The following is a 23,262-nucleotide window of genomic DNA, read 5'->3' as shown; positions in this document are numbered from 1 at the left end:
TGAAACTCATGGCCATTGTCTTAAAGGCCCATTGAAGAACTAAACCTGATAGCAATAGAGGTGAATATGTGTCGCTCAGGGTTGAACTGTGGAGTCCTTGGGGTTCTCTGAGCTTGGCTCTTTTCTTGCAAACCTTTCATTGCACTGAAGATGTTGCCTAGCCAGGTAATGAAACATTTGCAAGAAAAGAACCAAGCTCAGAGAACCCCAAGTAAACCTGATAGAAATGAGAGTGGACATGTTGTGGGTAGAAATGCAGAATAACACAATTGCACTGCAGTTTCTCGCAAAAACATGCCCCTCCCCTGAATGAAGACTCAGTTCTGGCTAGGCTAATCCAGTTTGCCTGCTCTAAAAGGGTTGTTGCAAATGTTAAATGCAGCCATAGCCATGGTTAAGAGAAGGTCAAAGATCACTTTCCATTGTGGAGTTGCGAGATGGCCAGTGTTACATCTTAAGCTTTATAGATTTAGTTCCACTATCAAAATATCGATGTCTTGCTACACCTGTGGAATGCCTGGAATATACGTAATGTAGTGGAATCAGTGCTATGAGGAATTGCATGCCTCCTTTTTAAATTGCTGTTAACAGTATTATACTCAGTGAACACTGACTTTGTGTCAGCTGCAACTGTCAGTTGTGACTGACATTCTGCATTATGGGGGAAACAGCCCTTTTGTCCTGAGGATTTTGTGTGCACGCCTTTCCCCTTCTTCTTCGCGACTCACTAGAACCTTAATGATCAACCTGGAGGTGGGAACATCTCTCACGCGGGTGGCACAAGTTGTACACGTGTGGACGGAGACCAGACCAAAGCCCATGGTGGGTGGAAAGCTTAGTAAACTCTGAATATTAGGCTGACTTTTGAGTGGAAGCAAATATCTGAATCAGCCTAGGAAGACCATCTCCTGCTATTTAGTCTTACGAAACATTAGTTGAAGAACTGGGTTGTGGAAGGCTTAAATGTGTACTGCCCAGTGAGAGAGCAGCCTCCTGTGCTTCTCTCTTGGCTGGCCCATCTCAGTTGCGGTATCTGTGCCTGGGATCCAGCATCCAGCGTTCAGACTCAGCGAAGGCAACTGCTCTTCTGTGGTCATCCACCTGAAGAGGTGTCACGTCTCTGCTCTCTTGCAGCAAGCAGAGATGAGCTTCAATCCAGAAAAATTAAGCTGGACTATGAGGAAGTTGGAACCTGTCAGAAAGATGTTATTAATATCTGGGACAAGAAACTGTTGAACTGCAGAGCCAAAATCAGATGTGATGTGGAAGATATTCATACTACCCTGAAAGATGGTAAGTTCTGAGTCCAAAATACTTAGTACCTAGAAAAAAGGGACGAGTTGTTACCAAGGCTTTGCATCTCCAGGGGAAATTCCACACCTGCAGAGAAGGAACATAATCGACCCAGAAATGTTGCTCTGTCTCCAGATCTCAGTGGGTGTCTTTGCGTCAGCTGCCTGGTGTTTTCAGTTGATAAGTGATGGATCGATTGATTGATTACAGCACTGAGTATTGCATTAGCCCCTGCAACTTTATATAGCCCTGTTTATAGCCCTGCAGTTTCCCATCGTCTCCCGCCCACCACGCTCATCAGGTCCAACCCACTTAGCGTTCAAGATCATCAAAGGCAAACCTTGTTTTCTTAAGCTCAGAAAAAGGCCTCGCCACGACCAGACATTTTAAGCTCTAGCTCACTCACAAGGCTGCCCGCGTGTGTATAGGTCTGATTGCAGGAAAAATACGAATGCGGGTAACAAATCGTGAAAAGAAATAGACGTTACTATAAGTATCATGGGGTGTATTCAACCGTGGCATACTTTGCAGTATATTTTGTGTCTGAATCTCTCTCCCCTGTCTCTCCATTCTTCATTTTTTTTTGGCTCAGGCGTCCCCAAAAGCCGCCGGGGAGAAATCTGGCAGTTTCTGGCCGTGCAGCACCGTGTCCGACACCGGCTCCCGAATAAGCAGCAGCCTCCCGACATCTCCTACAAAGACCTCCTGAAGCAGCTGACCGCGCAGCAGCACGCCATCCTGGTGGACCTGGGTGAGGGCTGCCCACGCGCTGGCAGCCGCTCTGGGCTGGGGCCCCGGGGGGAGGAAGGGGAGCCGGCCAGGCCACGCTCAGCCCCCGGACCGGCAGGACTCTTCCCGCAGGCCAGGCCTACGGCCTTGCAGCCCTGCCAAAGCAACACCGCCAAAGGGCTCTCCTCTCCGTAGTGAACGCGGTTTGCCACGGGGGTAATGCGTACGATGAAATGGGGCAGTTTCACAGCACTGTTGTTGTTGCACAGACACTCAGCTTTCTTGCCCCTGAACTGCAACAATTATAAATTGGAGCAGCAATTTTGGAGGAAAGGGGTGGGGGGCCTATTCGGCCTCATGCTTTTCTCCTCAAAACCACCCTCCCAGGGCTGTTTTCACCTACTAAGGAAAACTCTCTTTTTTGCCTGCCCCCCACGAGCAGAGAAAAGGTAGGAAGGGGAAGAGCGCGCCTCTCTTTCCCACCGCTCCACTTCCATGGCTGCTGGGGGCTCCGGGGGCTCTTTCAAAAGGCTGTGGCCCCCAAAGGCAGCCTGTGGTTTGGGACGTGGGTGCTTTCTCCAACGATTGCACAGACTAATCAGCAAATGCTCAGATTTGTCTGAACCTCGTTAATTCCCGGAGTTGTGTGTTGTGATGGTTTGTAAGAGGGGGCTGATTTGCCTGAGGCCTTCTGCACGGCAGTTTTGTGCAACTGACTCAACCCCTCAGAGAGAGAACTCTGTCTTTATGCACAGATGCTGGTGCGTCAGAAAAATAAAAGCCATTCTTACACGTGGGGATTTCTCTTTCTTCATGAATTTGATCTAATCGTACTCCTCATGGGACAGGAAGACCTTCTCTCAAACCTTGCTCTTCACATTCGGTCATTCCTGGGGTTCTTGAACATTTCTGCGCATGCTGGTAAAGCCTGTTTTACCCCTTTGTGGGAGGAAACCTCGTTCTGTTCTCTTCTAGAAGGGCAAAAGGTCTCAGAGAAGGGAATTCTGTGCCCAGCGTTGAATATTTCTCCTGGGCAGCCCACAATGCTGCAGCATAGTTAATTGTCAGGAAATTCTTCTTGGGAATTCTGCTTCTCGTTGGCGTAAGGAAACGTTGCTTTGTTTTGGTTCATTTCTTGAGGGCACATGGCATAATTACATGAACTTGTAGGAAAAGGAAGCCATTGAAAGGTCAGGAGAAGTTTATTGTTCATTCCATTTCACAATAGGCTGGAAATGGGCCAATTTCTCACCCCATTGCCACGAGCATCCCCGGAGCAGTGACATTTCAGCACTGGCTGGTTGTGTCAGTCGTCACTCTCCCAGGATGCAAATCGATCTCGGGCTAACGGTCATCTGTCTTCAGTTGAAACAGATGTTTATGAGCCTCCCCTGGTGCCCCTCCTCCAGGAAGCGTGCGTGCGACTGACTTCACCTAGCTGTCCATCACTCCCCACCCTTTTCGTTTGTCCCAGGAAGGACCTTCCCCACCCATCCTTACTTTTCGGCTCAGCTGGGCGCAGGGCAGCTCTCGCTCTTCAACCTGCTGAAGGCGTACTCCTTGCTGGACAAGGAGGTGGGGTACTGCCAAGGCATCAGCTTTGTGGCCGGCGTGCTGCTGCTCCACATGAGCGAAGAGCAAGCCTTCGAGATGCTAAAGTTCCTCATGTATGACCTCGGGTTCCGGAAACAGTACAGACCTGACATGATGTCCTTGCAGGTAAGGCAAAAACAGGAAAAAAACGAGTGAGGAAGGATGTCCTTCTCCAACCGGTTCCCTGCTAGATATTTTGCAGCGGCACAACCTCTGAAATTCCCACCCCAGAAGGAGAACCGCAGTGCTGGCTGGGATATATGGGAGTGGTAGACTCAGTAGGTTGGGGAAGCCTGGGCGGTGGCTCAAGGAAGATGTAATGCCCGGTGAATCTCTCTTGCTCTTCTTCTTCCGTGTGGCACCCACAACGTCCAGGATGAGTCACTTCAACACTTTTTATGATACGTCCTGGAGTTTGGCTGCTTTGAAATGATTGGCGCTGGCTGTCCTCACCTGGGCCGCTGCTAGTTTCTTTTAGAAAATACCCATACTTTTGGAAAGGTTACACTAGCTGCATTCAGGGCATTAACTAATTTCACCCTCATTTTCCCGAAAGCTTCTCCTTGCCCTTGCTAGTCCGTTCTCCGCAAAAGAAAGCGTGACAGTTTTTGAGTGTCAGTTAAGCCTTCTGGTTCTGTGCAGACCGGTCTGAGCATTGGACCATTCAGCATCTCCTCTCGGGCCTCTGTTCTTCGCCTGTGAAAAACGAGGTCTCAGTACCTGCCCTTTCCTGACCAGCAGTGTGGTCCATCCCACTGCTGGTCCCGCTGCTGTTTTGGAAAGGAACGTGCAAGGTAGCGTCAGCCCTCCCAGGTAAACCAGACAGGAAACACGACCAGATGAGCTACTTCTACTTTATTGATAGGCTACATTAACAGAATCTTGCAAGTCTGAAAGTACAAATCTCCCGCCGTCCCTATTTACCACCTGATCAACTAGGGCGGGTCCTTCCGAGTTTCTTTCTCTGCCCGTTACTCAGTTGGGGGCTCCTCCTCCCCCCTTCATCTGATCGCTCCCTAGGCAGCATCTCTTCCCCCATCTTCCAAGGCCCTTCTCACATTCCATTACAGGTAGCCTTTTGATGGCTTCTGCGATGCTGCTTGTCACGGCTCTTCAGCATCCTCTTTTGCAAAACAAGGTAGTTGTGTTCCTTCTTGCTGATTGTGGTTTGTGCTACCCTTTGAGAACAGTGAGATCCTGGGTTGAAAGTCTGCCTCCCTGCATAGAAGAGGAGATTCCCTGTGTGAACATTTTGGCCCTCTTTCTGGGCAAGAGGACATATGCCACAGTGAATCTTGAATGACTAAGCTTGGTAGGGAATCAGACACAATTACACCCTCACTGGGAGAAATCGGATGGCTGTTTTCTCGTGCCTCTTGGTTTCACTTGACGAGAGACAGTCAGCACCCAAGACGTAGCCTTTTGAGTGGCTCACGCTGTGCAGGAATTAGGGCCAGAGACTCAGCTAGATGATTGTGAAGGAACAAGGTTGCCATGCTTGGGCCATGTAGGAAGGGATCTTAATCTTCTCTTCTTCCATGTGTTCGTGTAGATCCAGATGTACCAGCTGTCAAGGCTGCTTCATGACTATCACCGGGACCTTTACCACCATCTTGAAGAAAACGAAATCAGCCCAAGTCTTTACGCTGCACCCTGGTTTCTCACTTTATTTGCCTCACAGTTTCCCCTGGGATTTGTAGCCAGAATCTTTGGTAAGAAAGCTTTGGTCTTGTTTCACCTTGAAGTCCTAAGGAGTCATTCATTGTGTACGTCAGCAGGAACAGCTAGTACAGAACAGGATTTGCTGCCTTTTCTTTTACATCCTTCGGGGTTGCAATTTGTCTACTCAGTAGCATTGGCAGAGACTGTGGTTCTCTGTGGGCCATTTTTTAAAATACTCTATGATGTTGTATTACAATGCATTTCATTCCTGAGATGAATGAGATCTGCTGTCTCTTGCCTTAGTGGAAATTCTAATTGCAAGACCCTTTGTTGACCAGTGAAACTTGTGTGTCCTAGTGGCGACACATTTTTCCATTCCCTAAAATTGGTGAGGTTTTTTTGCTTTTACTTTTACTTTGCTTTCAACTGGCTCTGTACACAGGAATTTGCAGCCAAAATGGTTCCTTGCAAATGGATGAACCCTGTTGCCCTGTTGATGGGGTTTCCTTCTTTGCATTCATAGCTTGGAGGTTAGGGCTGTTACTTTTCATAACTGAAACTTCTAAAAATACAAAGAGGCACTCTAAAAGCAAATACAGTGGTACCTCGGGATACGAACTTAATCTGTTCCGTGACTCTGGGCGTATCCCGAGTTGGTCGTAACCTGACGCAAATTTCCCCAAAGGGTTCAATGTAAATCCGGTTAATCCATTCCGCCCTCCGAATTTGGTCACACCCCGAAGCAAATTTTCCCATAAGGTTCAATGTAATTACCGTTAATCCGTTCTGGCGTCCGCAGACCATGCGTCAGGGGCGGGAAAACGGCCGGGCGCCGCGCAGCAGGGCGGAAAAATGGCCGCAGACCACGTGTCAGGGCAGAAAAATGACTATACCCCGAGGCAGAGTTCGCACATCGAGGTAAATTTTTGCAGCCGGAGCTGGTCGTAACCCAAAAAGTTCGTTAGTAGAGGCGTTCATATCCTGAGGTACCACTGTAAAAGTTTTTATGGTGCAGTCTGAAATCTGTTTATTAGCCTAGCAGCAAGTTTCCTTGTATTCATTAGGAATTATTTCCAGATAAGTGCATCTAGAATTGCGCTGCATTAACTTTTATGCATATAGCGGTAGATCTGCTCCTTCAAAATAGAAGTAAGAAATATTGTATATAGAATAACAAAAAGAAATATCTGTAAATAAAAACACAACATTGAAACTCCAGAGAGATTCCACAAAACTTTTTAAAGGCAGATATCTTGGATGTTAATTCTATTTAAGGGTATCTGCTGTCATAAATTATACTTTGCGCAAAATAACATTTTAGGTAATTGACCAGTGAGTTGCCCTTCCAATAAGAATGTTTTAATATTAAAATGTGGATGAATAAGTGCATTTTACTTATCAAATGTGACAGATTGTGTAACAAGAAAAGGTCTGTTTCAACTTTTGGGTTGTGCGAATCTTACAGGTAGGTTATTGTTAACTTAAGTGTAGGAATGATGTACTTTTATTGGACAGTGAGTGTAATCTATTGTTTTGCTCTTCCCCACCCCAGATATTATTTTCCTTCAAGGTACAGAAGTAATATTTAAGATAGCACTATGTCTGCTTAGCACCCAGGAGGAACGCATCATGTTGTGTGAGACATTTGAAAGCATTGTTGAGTTTCTTAAGAACACTCTTCCAGACATGACAAGGCCCCAGATGGAGAAGATTATGTCCCAGGTAAAAGCATTTCCTTCCTTTCACCCTCTCTTTCTCCCTTCCTAGGAGCTGAGGGCATGCTCGAGCATCACCTGATTGCTAGCGCTGAGTCTTGGAGGCTGACCTGTGACTCACTGTTCCTTTTTTTTTTTAATAATAGTTTTTATTGAAGTTTTTAATAGACATAACTTATTTCTTGCTTTTCTTTTCTTTTTTAGTTTAGTTTAGTTTGTATTTGTTTTTACTATGTCTATGAAAATTGTTCCTGATTGAACCTCACCTCTGATACAAACTTTGTTCTTTGAAAAGTTCCCAAAATGTCCTGTATTTATAAGTTGCTGCGATAACCTGATCCACCAGTTTTCGAGTATAAATATATCTTTGAGGTGCTGTAGGTATTAAGTAGTTTCTCTTTGAAACATGTAGCTTTTTTTCAATTTGCTAAGCAGAACTTTGCATAGAGCAAGATGGCCACCCTTTTGTCAGTTGTCCAAGAAAATTCTTTGGATAATGTGCCCAGATTCAGTGGTTCCACTTAAAGTTACACACTCCATCTTGTAATGACTCTGTGGCTGGTCCCTACAGACTGCAACTTTTAGTTCAGCGGTTCCGGAAACTGAGTGTGAGAGAAGCTTCCCGCCTCCCCCCTTTGCTTTGGCACGTTGGTCGTCCTTTCTCTCTCTGGGATCCAAAATGTCTTCTCTTCAGTTAGTCGGCAGGTTGTAAGGAGTCTTTTCCCCTCTCCTTCACTACCCACGATAGGTATTTGAGATGGATATTTCCAAACAGCTTCACGCGTATGAGGTGGAGTACCACGTTCTGCAGGATGAATTGCAGGAGAACTTGAGCCCGTGTGATGAGATTGAGGCTTCAGAGAAACTTGAAAGGGCCAACAGTCAGCTGAAGAGACAGAATATGGATCTCTTGGAGAAACTGCAGGTAAAACTCAACAAAGAGCCAGGCTCAGTCTGAATTTGGGACTCAGTTGTCAATGTAAAATTAGGCAAAGAAGAAGCCCTGCAAGAAACTGTTCAGAGCCACCTTTCTGTTTTAGAGGGACATTCTCTTAATTCCTGTGTCCCATTCTCTGTTTTCCTCTCTTTCCTCCTAGACTTTAATGAGGAGGAGGAGGAAGATCAATGACTTCAACTAGGCATCTTCTTCCCCAATTCCTCTCTATTTTATCTGCACATTTGAAAAAGGCACGGGTCTCTTTAAATGTCAGTTTGTTCCTTGGTACCAAAAGCTGAATCACCACCCAGAAAATGTTGAAAGAGGCCTCATGTCATTGCCTTTGGACAGGCAGGCCAATTGCCCGTCGGTAAGCAGGATCAACAGATCCAAGCGGTGGAGCTGTTGCCGGATGTCCCACCCACAGCTGTGTGCGAAGAAGGCTTGGTGGTTGAGTGAATGAATGCATTAGTGCTTCCGCAAGGCGCATAATCTGTGCCACACCACACACATTTGGAGCTCCTGATGCAAATGGTGGTAGCTGATTGGAGGAAATCAGCTGTAAAGGACTTGTTCTTCTTGTTCTAAACTAGAAACAGGAGCATCAGTTTATCTGATACAGACGTGATGTGTCAATTTCAGTAAGATAATGTTCCGTTTCCCATGAACCTGAAGATCGTGATAAGTGATTTATACAAAATAGGTTTAATCTTTTCCGCAAGGAGATTTTCCGCAAGTAAATCACAACAAAACAACACTTGATTTATGTTAATAGATCACCTAGTACTCTGAATTCCTAACCTTACCTAGCTAAAATGAAACCATTCATGTACACAAGGAAGAAGTTAAGAGTTCTGACATTTTCAGAAGTATAAAAATACCTTTAGGTGGAATTAAAAAAAAAAAAAAACTATGGAGAGAGGGAACCACTGAGGAATGAATATGGTCCGTGTCCAGATTGCTGACTTGCTGGGAATGAGAAATGGGATAAATAAAATAAAGTGCAATAATGTATGTATGTATGCATGCATGCATGTGTGCATGCATTTAAAACAAGTAAATGTAAATGACAGCTTTCTGAAATAAAGGATCGTCCTTTATAATGAAGGATATGTGGTCACTGCCGATACCAGGGAAGTTGGCCCAGTGGCAGGGCTCCGGTCCGTCAGAGAATCGCTCCTCCCCGCCTTCGTTTTCACCGTGTCCTCTTTCTGCTCCCTGGTAGGTGGCTCACGCCAAGATCCAAGCCGCGGAGTCCCACTTGGAAGAGGCCCTGCGGAGGGAGAGCCAGATGATGGCTCTCATTCAGTCCCTGGAAGAAGAAAAGGCCCTGTGTCAGAAGGCCGTGGAGAAGGTCTGCGGCTACCTGTCCCAGGAAGACCTCTCTGACTGCCAGCAGCTGCTGAAGGAAGTGAACTGCCTCCCGAGCAAATCCTAGAGATCAGCCACAGACGAGGGAGTCTCCGGCAGCGCGGTTTCTGCTCGCAGACGGAAGGGAGGGAGGAAACGAGCCGCTGCTGTGAACAGTATCCGCGCCGTCCCGGGATCCTGCAAGCGGCAGCGGGAGCAGAGAGGCCTTTTTCAACCTCAGTATGCAAACCCCGGGTTAATTTCTTTTTTATAATACATGTACATAATTTGCAATGCACGAAACAAAAGTCGGAATCTCATGAAGGAGATCAGATGTATATTTAGGATTGATCTAAAGGGGAGATTGGTGAAATTTGAGACCGCTTGTAACTTAAATGTTATGGACCATACTTTCCCTTAGTAAGGAAGGTATTGGGTCTTTTCTATACATTGATCAATACTTGAAAAAAAAAAAAAGCAAGAATGTATTTTCCCACCTCCAAAGAGCAGCACTTCCCGACTTAACGGGTGTGTGTATGTCGTGCATGTGTGCTTCACATGGGGGGGGTTCGTTTCTAAAGTCTCACAGGGATGATCGCTGGGACGTGCCTGTGGTTAGCCCAGCTGGCCGTTGGAGGGAGCAGGCGCGGGCTCTCCTCCTCTCCCACTGGGGCAGCTGGCGGGGCCCGGCGCTGTCCTGCCTGGGTAAAAATGACCAGCCTTCCCTGCCCAGCTCCGCTTCCCAAACCCAGAAGAGCAAGGAACATAAGGAACTCCTTCATCCCCCCTTCCCTGTGCACTTTTCTGGGAGACGAAGAGCAGAGAGCAGCTGGGTGGTTTAAGTGTTGCTGGAGCTGGAGCCTGTCAGAAAGCAGGTGGGACTCGCCAAGCAAACGCTTCTCCTGGGAAAAGACGTCTGAAACTCCTGGGATAAAGTCATTTCTCTGGCCTGCAGGAATTACTTTGTCTGAGGGAATCCGCAGTGTTGACCGCTGTCCTTACCTTAGCGCCTTAGAGCATCTTCTGGAGTCCTCCAGCTGTAATTGTCCCAAGATGACAGTCGGGAGGACAGGCCGCATTGCTTCGGCGGTGGCTCAGAGATGCTGTGAAGGCGCTAACAAGTCATGAGGGTTGGGGGGAAATGGCTGCAATTTAAACACAACAGATGGAATAGGCTTCAGCTGAACGCTGGGTCCTGCAGCTTGATTTCACTCCGGGTGTCCAGCTTTTTTCCACTGAATGTTAGGATTTCTTCAGTATGCAGGATCCCATAAAGCTTCACGGTTGCACCTGCAACAGGTGAACGTATAAGGCTGTAGCAGAGTTAACTCTAAGGGGAGTGGTTGGCCCTGTGTGGTAGCGGGCCCATTTCGGCTTAACGTGTCTATCCTTTTTTTTTAAAGAAGCGTTGAAAGCCAGCGATCCGGCTTCTTGCATATCCAGCAGCTTCTGGATGATTTTTATTGTTATTGTTATTGTTATTATTATTTTTCACTGCTCTGCCTGTTTCTTAAGTATGTTTGTTTTTGGAAGCTACTTCTGCCATACAGACCAGCATTGGATCTATCAAAATTATCTGAAGTCAGCATTGGATCTATCAAAATTCTGAAAATGGCAATCAGCCAACTCAAGAAATACACTTTGGAACATGCTTGAATTGTCGCCCCATCGTTGGGAATGATTTGTTGCATTTCCCCAGCTGCTTTTCCTAAAATACTAAGCCAAGTGCCAAATTCAGCCGAGTGTCTTACTTGTACAGGATACATGTGTGGGTGAGGAAGGTGAAAGTGCTTCCACCGTGACGTGTGTCACACACACGGCAAGCAAAACAAGGGACAACCAAGCTGACATTCTTTTTCACTGCGGCAGTGTAAGTCCAGCCTGCCTCCCTGTTGGGTTTCGAGATCATGTAATTCACACCGTCTCCCTGGGCACAATCCCAAAGGAAAAGCAAATACATGACAAGACACCGTACTAATTTCAGCTTTGCAAGAGAGGTTTCCAAAAGATGGTGTCTGGAGTTTATTTTCTTGCCTTTGCTGCCTCTTATCAAATCACAGAATCACACGAAACTGGTGAAGTTGCAGAAACATTGCACTTTTATCAGTTGGAGGAAAAATGCATTCTGTTTCTTTGCAAATTCATTTGAGGCCATCTTGCACACGCAGAACTAGTCTCAGAGAATCACGGAACTGTGTTGCAATGATCCGAATTATTAAGGCACGCAAAAAATCACAGAAAGTTTCACCCTATGTTAGTTTTACTGACTCGTTCATGTTGTCATGTGGAAAATTTCCAATAAATGCCATTGCTGCGTTTGGTCGTATTGCTTTCATTTGCAGTCGGGATCTTTCCGTGGGTGGTCGCACAGAGAGCTCTTTTTTGGGCTCCTCTCTCGTAACGTCTGAGCTGAGGGCCACCCAGCTGAATGGACCAGCAGCCAGGTCGTTCGAGCCAAAGAAAACATTTCGGGACATGATATGCTGATTGATGGGCGATGGTTTTAAAAATGGTGTTTGACACATTCAGATAATAAGTCTTGATTAGCTGAGTGGAAGGAAAGGCGTGGAGGGGCTGCTCTAAGAGAGGGCGCCCTGGGTGCCGGTAGTCTGGCCTCACTCTTCCTCCCCAAGCCAAAAAATTACAGTATGGAAAAATAAAATAACTTGCTCTGCCTGAGTAGAAACCAAGACGAAAGACTGCGACTCCGTCTTTGCTGCATCTCTCAAACGGCGCACTCTTTCTGGAAGGCCCGCAGAAGGTCCCAGAGCATCCGGAAGTGCCCCCTCCGTGCAGGACTGATGCGTGAGGAGTCAGAAGCCCCTGGGAGCGTCGGGAGTAATTTCCTGAGCAAACGTTGAAGGAGTAAAAAGGAAAGGCAGCCACCGCTTCACCTCTCGCAAGAGAAGACAAGGGACCTGAGGGAGGCTCTCTCCGGAAGCGTTACTTTAGGCACACCTCGAAGCCATTGCGGTTGGGCTCCGGGGGGGACGGGCCGCTCGTCATTATTGGAAGGGATCCTGGTAAAGCAGGACTCTGTTGCTTTCATAAGGGGTTCTGATTCAGCTGCTTTGGAGAATTCACTTATTTTGAATTGCTTGATCCCATGCGTTGTGAGGGGTCGAGATTTCATCCCCAGTTCCTGAAAATCTTACTCAGCTGTTTTCTGCTCGGAAAAGTCAGGCAGATCTGGGCCAAACCCTTTGTGCTCTGCTTGGGTTCATTTTTCCAAACAAAAATGTGATTTGCAGGAAGCTAAAAGTGTAATTCTCCATGATCAGTGTGTGGTTTTTCGTTTGTTTGTTTGTGTGTTTGTGTGTTTTTTGCAGGTGCCTGAATTGGGTCTCCAGCACCACAGGAAGTTCCTTTGGCCTGACATGAAACTCCTGTGGGGTGAACTTGCTCATTGTATTGCTACTCAAAGCTATAAATCCAAAAACCTGGAAAATTTGAAGAACAGATTACAGTAACTAATATCCCACATCTCCAAAACTACAGAACGGATGCAAAAAAGTGTTTACATTTCAAAAAAGTTGACTCTTGGATAATATCTGTTACGTATTCTATACTTCTTTTTTCTACCATACTTCTTAATAATATGTTCGTCTATTTATCAGCAGAGCTTGACAACTGAAGAGGTTCCTCAGCCCTGTTCTCCATAGTTTGACTACCAAATGCTACTGAGTTGCACCCGGCCGTTGAAATCACCTGGAAGTAGGCGTAGTACCACTTTGCTTTTCAACAGCTTTCATAGGAAATTCATTTGGAAGACCTCTGCACTGAATACCATTGGAGCAAAGGAAGGAGATGTCGGCTGGTGGTCCCTTGAGATGGCTCCGTGTCGTTGAACATCCACCGGCACCTTTGGCTCTGTCGCCCAGCTGCATCGCTTGATTGCTTAGATACCCGTTCGGTTCTGCTCTCAGAGGCCAGAACGTCTGTGGGTGTCCTCTGGAGTAATTTGTATCTGCTGGCTGTGCTAACCTGGCCAGGAGGAAAAGCTCTTTTGGGGATCCTCCTGTTCTTCTTGAAAGAACAGGCGGATCTTCGTGGCCCACCATGAAGGCTTAGCTTACATTTCTGGTCCCGGGTCTGGCTGGTCCAGGAGGGCGATGGGTGCGAGACCCTGCGCACAGCAGCGAGCGCTCCCCTGCCTCTCTTTACAACTGCAGGTGGGCCACTAGAGGCCCTGCCGCTTGCACGTGTCCCAGGGAAGCCGCCTCCACGTTTGTCATTCGCTGGGCCTCCTGCAGGGGGGCTTCATGGGTTAATCGGGGTCTCCACATTCACGGATGCTTCAGACCCCCCCCCCATGTCCTCTCCCTGCGACTCTGCTGCTGTTTTATTCCGTCCTCTTCTCCTGGGCACCCTTTCCCCAGTTCTTGTTTCTCTGCCTACGGTTACTCCTCGACGTTCTTCGGCCGGAGAGCTTCTTGCTGGGGGCTTCTCAGCGGGCAGCAGCACCGACCGCGGCAAGAGCCTCGGCCGGGACTGGCTCTGAGCAGGAGCCCCTGCGATGCTTGTGCGAGGCAGCTGGAGGAAGGCAGGGAATGCCCTTCCTGAAGCCCATTTTCAGCCGTTTGCAGGAGCGACCTGCTCAGCCATCCAGCAGCCATGATTTATTCTGGCTTCTATAATTTCTGCTAGAATAACCTCGCACTTATTCTCCTCCATTTTGTTTTGGTTGTTTTGCTGGGGGGGGGTGTACTTTCCACCATGCGTATCTAGAGAGGGAGAGGTGGCCCTAGGCTTGGATTGAGGAAGCCCAGGGTCACGTCCCCACACAGCCACAGAGCCCAGCCCTCTTTCAGCCCAAGTACCTCACAGTACCGGGCTGTGGAGATGAAATTCGGGAAGATGGCCACGTGTGTTGCCCTAGTAATAAGTCAGGGAAGGCGTGAGCGCTCTTACTGACGAGTATGGGGAGATCCGCAGGGCTGGGGAGCCCGATGGAAGCAGCGCCCTGGCAGGAACCTGCGTCCAAGGCCAGGCGGAGGAGGCAAAAAGGCCCCTGGGAGCGGTCAGGCCAAGGCAGCCCGCAGCGGCCTCGCGTCAGAGGCGAAGAAGAGGAGCCCGGCCTCCTTCAGGCAGCCTGGTCCAGCTGCCGCGTGTCTCGCTGGACGGCCTCCGTCTGTCATTGCGCACGGGAACCCAACCTTAAAAGGGGCTGGTGAAAGCCAGGCGTCGCACTCCCCACTGTGGGGCCACCCAAGGCGAGGGTCAGCCTTGCAAACTGCAAATTTTATACTTCTAATCCTTGCTTGCATCCAGCCTTCACCTGCTGAGAAAGAAAATAATAACACAGGCTAGTAGAAGTAACTGGTACCTTTGCTCCAGAAGCCTCTTTCTAAATGCTTCAGCTCTTGTTATGCAAACCATCCCTGTCTGCATCAGCTGGCTAGATAACCTTGGCTAGTGGGCCTGTGCGAGGAGAAACACCCATTAGTTCTCATTATTTTTTGTTTTCAAGCTTCAGACTTACATGGCATCCATTCAGTCTCCCATTTCCTTGTCCACCGATTTCAGCGGGGACCAGTAGGTGCTGGGGATTTGGATCTTCCCTTCTCCATCATTCCCCCCCCCCCTTCCTCCTCCTCCTTGGCATCTGGCCGAATCACTCAGTTTTGTTCGCTTCAGAATGCAGACCATAAATACAGCAATAGCGTTCAACCACCTGGCCTTTGTTGAAGGGACCTCGCTGGCTTGGGGCCGCTCAGCTCTCAGCCCGCCGCCTCCTCCCTGCGCGTCAGAGTCAAGTCAACCATAAAAGTTTACACAGCTCTTTGCCGAGTCCCACTTCTGGTGAGTGTCAGCTCCACAACAGAGATTTAGTGGGCTGTACGCAGGATGCCGAGCAGTGCTTTCCTTCAAAAATTAACGATGGCAACAGAAACTGAATTGCTCTTCCATGAAAACACAGCACATAACACGGGGAGAGGTTTGCCCACAAGCTTAAAATAGGCTGTGTCCCCGTGAGGTCCCTGCGTTGCCATGATTCCTGGTGGAAACATTGCTCTGCAGCCTCGGCCTCGGCCCTGGCAGGAACTCTAGGTAATCTTTCTGAGGCCTGTGCAACTGGGAGGGGTGTGCGCGGACATCAGTTGCCTTTAGAGTGGCTGGCCATTAGGGTCTTCACTCAGAACATCAGAGGATGGGCTTTAGGGATCTGGGGAAGGAACCAGTGTTCCTGGGGATGGCGGATCTCCCCCCACCCTCTGGCAAGTCAACCCTTTGCCTGCAAGAGTGAAATGTGGGTCACTTGACCACCGAGGGCTGCAGAAGCAGGAAGAGGTCTCTCTGCACTGAGGGGCACACAGGACAGTGGTCCCTCACCTGGCACGGGGGACACTTGAGTTTTTGCTCAGGGACAAGCGCCGTGAAGAATTAGACCTCCTGTTCCCTGCATACAGGACTGTGCCGTCCTCTTCTGTGGCTGGAGCAGAGAGCCCAGGGGCCTGAAATGGGGCTCCGTTTGCCCAGGCAGAGTGGACCTCCTGCAGGAAAACAGCCCAACATCCTGGTTTGACCAGCACATCATTGTGTTGTTATTTCAGTGCCGTATCACTTATTTTCCAGAAAGCAGTGTATTAATTGGAAGAAGGAAGATTTTGACAAACCTGATGTGTAAAGCAAGACAGAGGGAGGGAATCCTCTGAAAACTTGCAAGAACATGACTCAATATAAACTCTGAGTATTCCTGTTTCCTGTCTGGCAGCAGAGGACAAAAACTTTCTCTGGACAGTTACCATAGACTTAAAAGAATAATTTGTAAGTATCCATCTTTGCAAGATGGATTAAGCAACTTTGTCTTAGAGACTTCCCAGAACTTGCCTTGCAACATAATTAAGATAGGACTTAATGGGAATCTTACACAGGAATCAGCCGGGAGGGTGCAAACACAAAGGATGTCGAGGCTGTTTTATACGGAGTGTCGCCAGAGTTCATTTCACAATAACTCAGCCCACGAGATTGTTTATCATCTTTCCCTTGGCAAGGTGTCAACAGCCATCTAAAGACGTTTATCCCCATCTTTTAATTATTGTAACTTTGACACGTCAGTTCCTGTTGTTTTTAGGAACATAAGGCATTTGAGTGAAACAAAACAAAAAACGGGAGGCCCGTGTGTTTTGCATTTATTAGGTTTCTCTAGCCCACTCGATCAAAGGGGCTCGGAGTGGACACTGTTCGGACGCTGAAAGCAGCTGATGTGGACGTGTGAATCCCAGCGCGGGTGGGCCGATCCTCTCCTCCTGCCTCTGGCCTGCTAGAGGGCAGGTGCCCCTTCGGCTGGAGCCCAGGTGCTCCGGATGCGTGGGGAACCTGCGTCAGCTGTCCCACGTTGAGCGACAGCTCTCAGCCTCCCCGGTGGCTGGCTGTGCTTGGGGGGGCGGGTTGCTGGGGATGGCAGTTTGCAGCATCCAGAGCCCCCCAGTCCCGCTCTCTGGCTGGAGAAACCTGCTATCCTTGCATCTGCAGACAGCGCCAGCGGATCACAGGGTTTGGTCAACAAAATTATTGTCCTACTTAAGCATTTGTTTTTATCACCTGGATCAAAAGACATTCAGCCATTTCCCCACCTTCTCCTCCTCAGCGGGTATTTTTGTGGGAAAAAAGATGGGAGAGGGGCGTGGGGTGGGGGGGTTGCAGGTGGAAGTTAGCGATTGCTTCCCTTCCACGTGCCCAAAGAATGTTCCATGCATGAATCAAAGGGAGGGCACCGTAAAAGATGCCTTGGAAGCATCTTCCCAACCAGATTCTCCTATTTCAGCAAATCCACCTGTTAATGAAAACCTGGCTGCGTGCGCGTTTCCTGCAGGAAGCACCAGTAGATGGCAATCTCCCGCTGAGGAATTTCCCCGGAGGAGGGCCCAGCACAGCCTCCCCAGCAAGCCTGTTTCTCCAGCTGCTCTTCCGAAATCCTCCGGCAAAGGTGTAAACATTAGAACTGCACCCTCACCGCACCCTCACACTGGGGTTGTGTGCTTTGCAGGGCTGTGGCTTGCGGACCTTCCCCTGCCAGACGACGACGATGCGATGGAACCCGTCTCCAGTCCTCTCCAGGCCTTGGCACAGAAAAGCGACTGGGAGGGCAGCACTTCCACATTACCGCAGCCACGACTTTGCACTGGCAGCACCTAGCTAGATGTCCAGGCAAGGCAGGCCCTTCCTCTGCAAAATCCAGCGGTGTCCATTGGCTCGGCTCTCGTGCGGTTGCTTGGCGCGGCCTGGCTGTTGGGGAAACACAGCTTGCCACGCTGGCTTTGGGACCTGGTGTTCAAGCCGTTAACGTGGGAGAACAGCTTTTCCCAGCCTAACACCCTCCAGAGGCGTTGGGGCAGCAATTCCCGGAGCTTCCAGCCAGATTGCCCTAGCATGTGTGTACATATACAAAGAGACAAAGAATAGAAACGGGGGGAAAGTTCTCAGTCTGCGCCACTCTCTCTGCAAACGCAGGCCGGGCAGCACCTTCGGCAGAAGGCGGGGTGGCGTCACGTCGCACTTCTGTGGGTGGGAGAGGGAGGCATTTGGGGCATCCTCAGGGGATTTGTGCCTTTCTAGAAGAGAGCTCCTGGGGTTTACTGGGACTCAGTGACACCAGCTTTTTTTTTCTCAAATGCAATTAACCGATTTATTTTGGCTCTAATTACTTTGCCTGTTGTGCTGGCTGTAAATGCCACACCCCTCCTGAAATCCTAGAACTTCCTCTGCAGTTTGATGCTGATTCCTTCACCGATGTGGAGTTGGGGCCTCTTTGTCTACAGGGGTAGCGCCGATCTGGGGGAGGGTCCGTGCCCCCGTGCCTCCCTGACACCGGGGCGCTTCTGAACGCCCTTCCACTCGGGCGGATTTTTGGCTCAGCTGCTGCTCTGGCCCCATTTCTTCTGGATTGGCGGCTCCTGAAGGTGCCTCCCTGCTCCCCTGGGATTCCCCCCAAGCCAGGCTGCTGTTGAGCCTTATGCCCCCCAGCCCCCTTCTTTTTGAACGGCTGGGAGGCTGCCTGGCCTCTCCTTCGCTCCAATTGCGGGGGCTCCTCGCTCCAAAGCAGCCCCAGCAAAGGAACAGCGAGGGGGGGTGCTGACAGGAGGCCTCTGGCCAGAGACCCCCTTCCCCATTCCCTCAGCCCCCCCTCCAACTAGGAGTGGGAAACAGCTGCAGGGGGCGGGAATAGCGAGGCCAGTGCTGTGCGGAAAGGGTCTGAGGTCGCGGGTGAAGCCCGCAGTGCTGCCTAAAAAGGGTTCTCAGTTTCAGGGCCCTGATCCTGAGCTCCCTTGGGCATTGTGGAGGGTTTGGGGCTCAGCCGCTCAGATTCTGCTCCCTACAAGGAATTCCTGGATTGGGGCACGTGTGGCCTAGTTCAGCATCCTCTGGGAGGGCCTGTTGCTTGGCCCTCCTGCAGCAGAGGCAGGTGGAGACAGCCCCTAGGGACCGCCGCCCTGCCATTCGACACCTCCTCTTCCTTTCCCATCCTTTCCTATTTTGGGGGGAAATTGGCTGCTGGGGGGCTGGGGGGCTGCCAAGAGCAACTGAGGGAGGCTGAAGGTTGGTGTCTGTTACCGCCTTCACGTTCCTCCGTTCCTGCCGTAGCTGGGGTTCTCCTCTGGAGTGGCTGGTCCAGGGGCACCTGCCGAGGGATGGGGGCCGTGGAGGAGGAGGGAGATTTTCTGGTTCACACCAGACAGCAAAATCTCTCGGACAACGGAGCCTGTGCAGCTGTCTGTTCTCGCACCTTGTTTGCCTCTGACGTGCGAGGTTTTTGTCTGTGTGCCTGAGAGAGTGTGTTTCTACGTGTATTTATTAGTTGCACGCAACATATTCCACTTTGGAACATATGAAGCTCTAGATGCTCTGAGCTCGAAAGAGGTTATTCTGACCATTCGGGAAATGTCCCATACTCAACTTTGTTTTGAAACATTTCTGGTAATGCCAAACTTCGAAGCAGGCTGTACATTTTTGCTGCATATGGAGTAAAAAAAACTCCACAACCCTTTGTATTGTCTACATAATATCATTACCAATATCACTAGCAATGGTTGTTCTAATTACTGTGTCCTTGGCAAAGCAAGATTTGTGTGTGTGCGTGTCATTGATTGTGCCGTTTTGTCCACAAGGTCATTTCCCTGGTGTCCAGCTCTTGTTCTGAACATCATTGAGTTGCATTAGCAAACAGATCTTGCTCACCAAGAAATGATTTATTTTACGAAAAAGACCAGTGGATTCATCATCATGCTTGCCTCCGCAACAGCACTGTCAATCAGCTTCATCACTCACTGGAAGAGGCATTATTTTTGCTTATGAATACCTTTGCCCTTTTCACAACCTCCCTTAATCCATCTGTCTGAAATCTGTCAAGAGCATTTTCCACCCAAGGGGCTATTATCATTGCGAATTTTATTTCTAACAATGCAATAATGGGCACTTTTTAAAAATTGGATTTGAAACATGCCACTCCGAAATGTTTGCACCAATTTCTATGAACCAAGACTTGCTGCACCGGCTGGCCTGAGAAGTTCTTCCCATTCTGCTAAAAGATGGAAAAAATGTTTTTTGTAACTTTTCTGATGCTCGAATCTTCCACTTTTCTGAATGTTCCAAGTCAGAATAGCCCATCCCTGTCACTGCAGAGGAGCACATCAGCTCCGACGTGGGCTCCCAAAGCAGATTAGATGGTCTCCGTGTGTCCCTCCGTGACGGAAGCGCAATGAGGCTGTGAACAAAGACGGTGGGAATGATGGCAAACGTATGGTTTCAGATGGCCATACTTTCAAATTATCCCACTTACAGTAGTTATTTCAATCCCATTGCATTTTGTAATCATCGTTTCCCATAATTTGATGTGAAATATCTAAATCAGGTCTTTAGTTATAGATGCATTGCTAAACTGAAGGAACAACTTTAATAGTAGGCTATCAGGAATGGTGTTTTCAAATAATTCGTCATATCTATCCAAGATAGACTTCCACTAATGTTACATCTGATAGCACAGCTGCTTAACATAATTCTGGTATATTCTGAAACTGAGTAATGATGTTTCAGAACTGTGAAATCTCCCTGAAAGTGGCTGGAGAATTGCTTGAGTGATGCGTGCCTTAAAAATGGTTGAAGGCAATGCTGATAGCTCATTGTCCTCCTATCTACGGTGGAAACAACATAGATGGCTGCTTTTAATATGCCACCATCATTAGAATTTAAAAAATGGCATTCTGCTGGGCTAAGACTGACTTTCCACAAAAAGGAAGCAACAGGCACCTTTAATGACTTCCTTCAGTTGTTTTTTTTAAATGTCTTTATTCAATTAAAAATAACAGAAAGCCCCTACCTATATATTATATCATATCTTACACCTCAGTTTCAATAAAGGGTAGCTATATTTCATTACAATCATCCATACCGGACCTATGTCCGTAGGCAACTAATTTGCAAATTGCAAATACTGTTAGGTCTTTAATTCACTGATTTACTGTATTGGGGCCTTGAGTGTATCTTTCCAGTGTGGAAGGACGATGATGTCCAGCTGTCCAAGGCCTAGAGCTCAAAGAATATGGATCTCCAAAAATATTATGATGTCCTTAAAATTTCGGAGGGGGAAACATTTGTACCTGCAACCCACCTTGAATTAATGGGAGATTCTTTATGTAGAAGGGCAGGGTGCCAGGATGAAGGTCCACGGCTGATTTCCGCCACAAGGAATTCCCTCCACTTCTCCACTTCTACTTGTCTGTTTTGGAACAGCAGATTGGTCGGGTCTCAACTTTAATTGAAGGTCTTGTGTTCCTTAATCAGGTGGGAAACTGGCTTGCTCAACATCATATCTCTTTCCCCATCCAGGTAGGGGGATACTGGAGAAACCCGCGTCCATAGATGGACAGCCCTTCCCTGGATTCAAAAAGATCCCTTTCGTTCTACAGAATGGGAGAAGCACAGAACCTGGAAATAACCATTCAAAAAAGAATTCCAAGTCTCCCTCTCTCTGCACTAAGAAAAACACTAAGAATGCTTTTGTGACCATAGCTCATCCTTATGGGAATCCGCCAGTTCCACTTGGGCGTCTGTCAAAACAAGCAGCGCCCGCTCCGTTGCAGTCCTGCAAAATTCAAATGAAGTCTTAGAGCTCCTTCCTACCCTTTTCTGCGCTACACAGGTGTGCATAATGCGCACGCATCCCATGTGGCTGCAATCCGGGCAGTCCTGCGCCTGCCTCATGTTTGGAAATGAGAAATTCAGTCTCTCCACACCAGGAAAGGTTAGAAGTGTGTGGTGGGCAGGGGGAAATTGCCCGGGCGGTGAGACGGGCTTTGCTAACAGCTCCGTCAAGGTTCTCTGGAGCCAGCGCGTTGGCAGAGGAGGACAAATGAGCTCTGACACGGCGATGGCCGTATGGATGCGCCTCGAAATGAAAACGCAGCCCCGGCGCGGCTGGAGGCCGACCCCTTGACCCCTGTTCCCACGCCGCCACACCCACGGGCCTGCACTTCATCTTCCCCCGAGACATCCCCCAGGACACCTCGGCTGGCGGCTCCCTCCCCTGAGCTGCAGGAACCCAGGGTATCCATGGCAACCAGACTCGGATTTTAACCCCAGAGAGGAGCCGGCGGAATTGAAAAGGACCCGTCCTCCCTCCCGCGTTGTCACGCAGCACGCTGACAGCTGACTTGTTTCCTCGGCTCCATTCGATTAGGATGTTCACTCCTGCCTGCTTTTGTTCCTTTCTTTTCAGCCTCTGCAGCACTCCCTCTCTCCCTCTCTCTCTCACACATGCACACACGCACACGCACACACACCCTCCCTGCTAGCGGGTGAACCTTTTCCATGTGCTTTTGCTCAAAGAGCTCCTCTGGCTTTTAACCGAGGGGCAGACTCGCTCAGCATTTTGAAAGCGCACGTTACAGATTAGTAACAAAGATCCCACAAAATCCTCCGAAACAGGCCAGGGAGATCCTGGGATTGATCTCATAAATCCTACGGCTTGGATAATATGTAGAGTTTTAATGGTGCAATTAACGCACAGGATAAAAGAGCTGTAATAATTGCCAAAGTTATTGTTTATGGCATAGATACGCCTCCTGCATGCAAGCCCTGGCGCACTGGGGCTTTGTGAATCACGGTGTGGCCCACACAGACTTGCCTAGAGCAGCGTTTCTCAACCTCGGCGGTTTTAAGAGGGGCGGACTTCAACTCCCACAATTCCCCGGCCAGCCCGGGAGTTGAAGTTCATCCTTCTTAAAGCTGCCGAGCTTGAGAAACGCTGGCCCAGAGGGATGTTGCTGGCTGCCCACCTGCGCCCCCCCCGCCCCGCAGTGGCCAAGGTAACCCTCTCTACCCGAGGCGATGCCCAGGAATTCCTCAGCATCAGCTGCCCGGTTCTTGACAGCCCACCTTGGCATTGCAGAGGAGACCAGCGGCCGGAGATGCTGAAAGAATGTCCTGGGTCTCGGTCCTCAGCCGGGTCACCGTCCAGGGGGATCCCAGTGACCCAGCTGAGGGTCCAGCCCCCAAAAGTATATTGCTGAATTGCAGCTGAAAAATAAGGGGGGTGCTGCCCTTGGGTAAAACCTGACTCTATAGTAGCATGGAACTTTAAGGGGGGAAAAAAGAACAAATGAGATTCATTCACATATGTGAAATTATTAAGCATTTTACTAATCTTTCAAAAATGCTTTACCTTTTTCTTAATGGTTTTTTTTTTTTTTTTTTTGCTGGAAAGGAAACGCTAAACTTGATCTGCCCCCCCCCTCCTTTTAGCCATTTTAATCTTTATTGGTCAAATTCATGGTATTTAAATTCAAATTCATGATAGTAATTACGAGCTTAGATGTCTTTGCTTCAACTTTATTAGTCAAAAGAAAGTAATGTGATTTAATTAAAATTTTAGTTTTTACTTTATTTTGAGCAGGAGTGAGTTAAAATTATTATCAATTGTATGGTTCTTTAAAAAATACACTTTTTCACATTTTCACCATTTATGGATATGTTTTCCTTTGCACG

The 23,262-nt window shown here is 48.6% G+C and overlaps 1 protein-coding gene across 5 annotated transcripts in view; it reads left to right on the top strand.

The window, feature by feature from the left end:
* TBC1D4 (TBC1 domain family member 4) overlaps positions 1-11,599 on the top strand; it is a 66,171-nt gene extending 54,572 nt beyond the window's left edge. For 4 of the 5 annotated variants that reach the window (XM_088139540.1, XM_088139539.1, XM_088139542.1 and 1 more), the window contains 7 exons: positions 1,135-1,293; positions 1,886-2,044; positions 3,497-3,741; positions 5,168-5,327; positions 6,830-6,999; positions 7,741-7,917; positions 9,155-11,599. In XM_088139540.1, coding sequence (XP_087995666.1) covers positions 1,135-1,293; positions 1,886-2,044; positions 3,497-3,741; positions 5,168-5,327; positions 6,830-6,999; positions 7,741-7,917; positions 9,155-9,367 — 1,283 coding nt within the window. In that variant the 3' untranslated portion in view covers positions 9,368-11,599. Of the gene's footprint in view, positions 1-1,134; positions 1,294-1,885; positions 2,045-3,496; positions 3,742-4,685; positions 4,754-5,167; positions 5,328-6,829; positions 7,000-7,740; positions 7,918-9,154 lie in introns of those variants that run through there. The other variant, XR_015795923.1, reaches the window with a different exon arrangement.
* Positions 11,600-23,262: the final 11,663 nt, after the last annotated feature.

The sequence above is a fragment of the Python bivittatus genome, unplaced genomic scaffold, assembly GCF_059951505.1.
Source record: "Python bivittatus isolate LINGU-HERP-01145 unplaced genomic scaffold, Pbiv_v1 ctg000210_np1212, whole genome shotgun sequence".
Lineage (NCBI taxonomy): Eukaryota > Metazoa > Chordata > Lepidosauria > Squamata > Pythonidae > Python > Python bivittatus.
The sequence above is the reverse complement of the archived record's forward strand: the minus strand, read 5'-3'. Positions and strand labels throughout refer to the sequence as shown.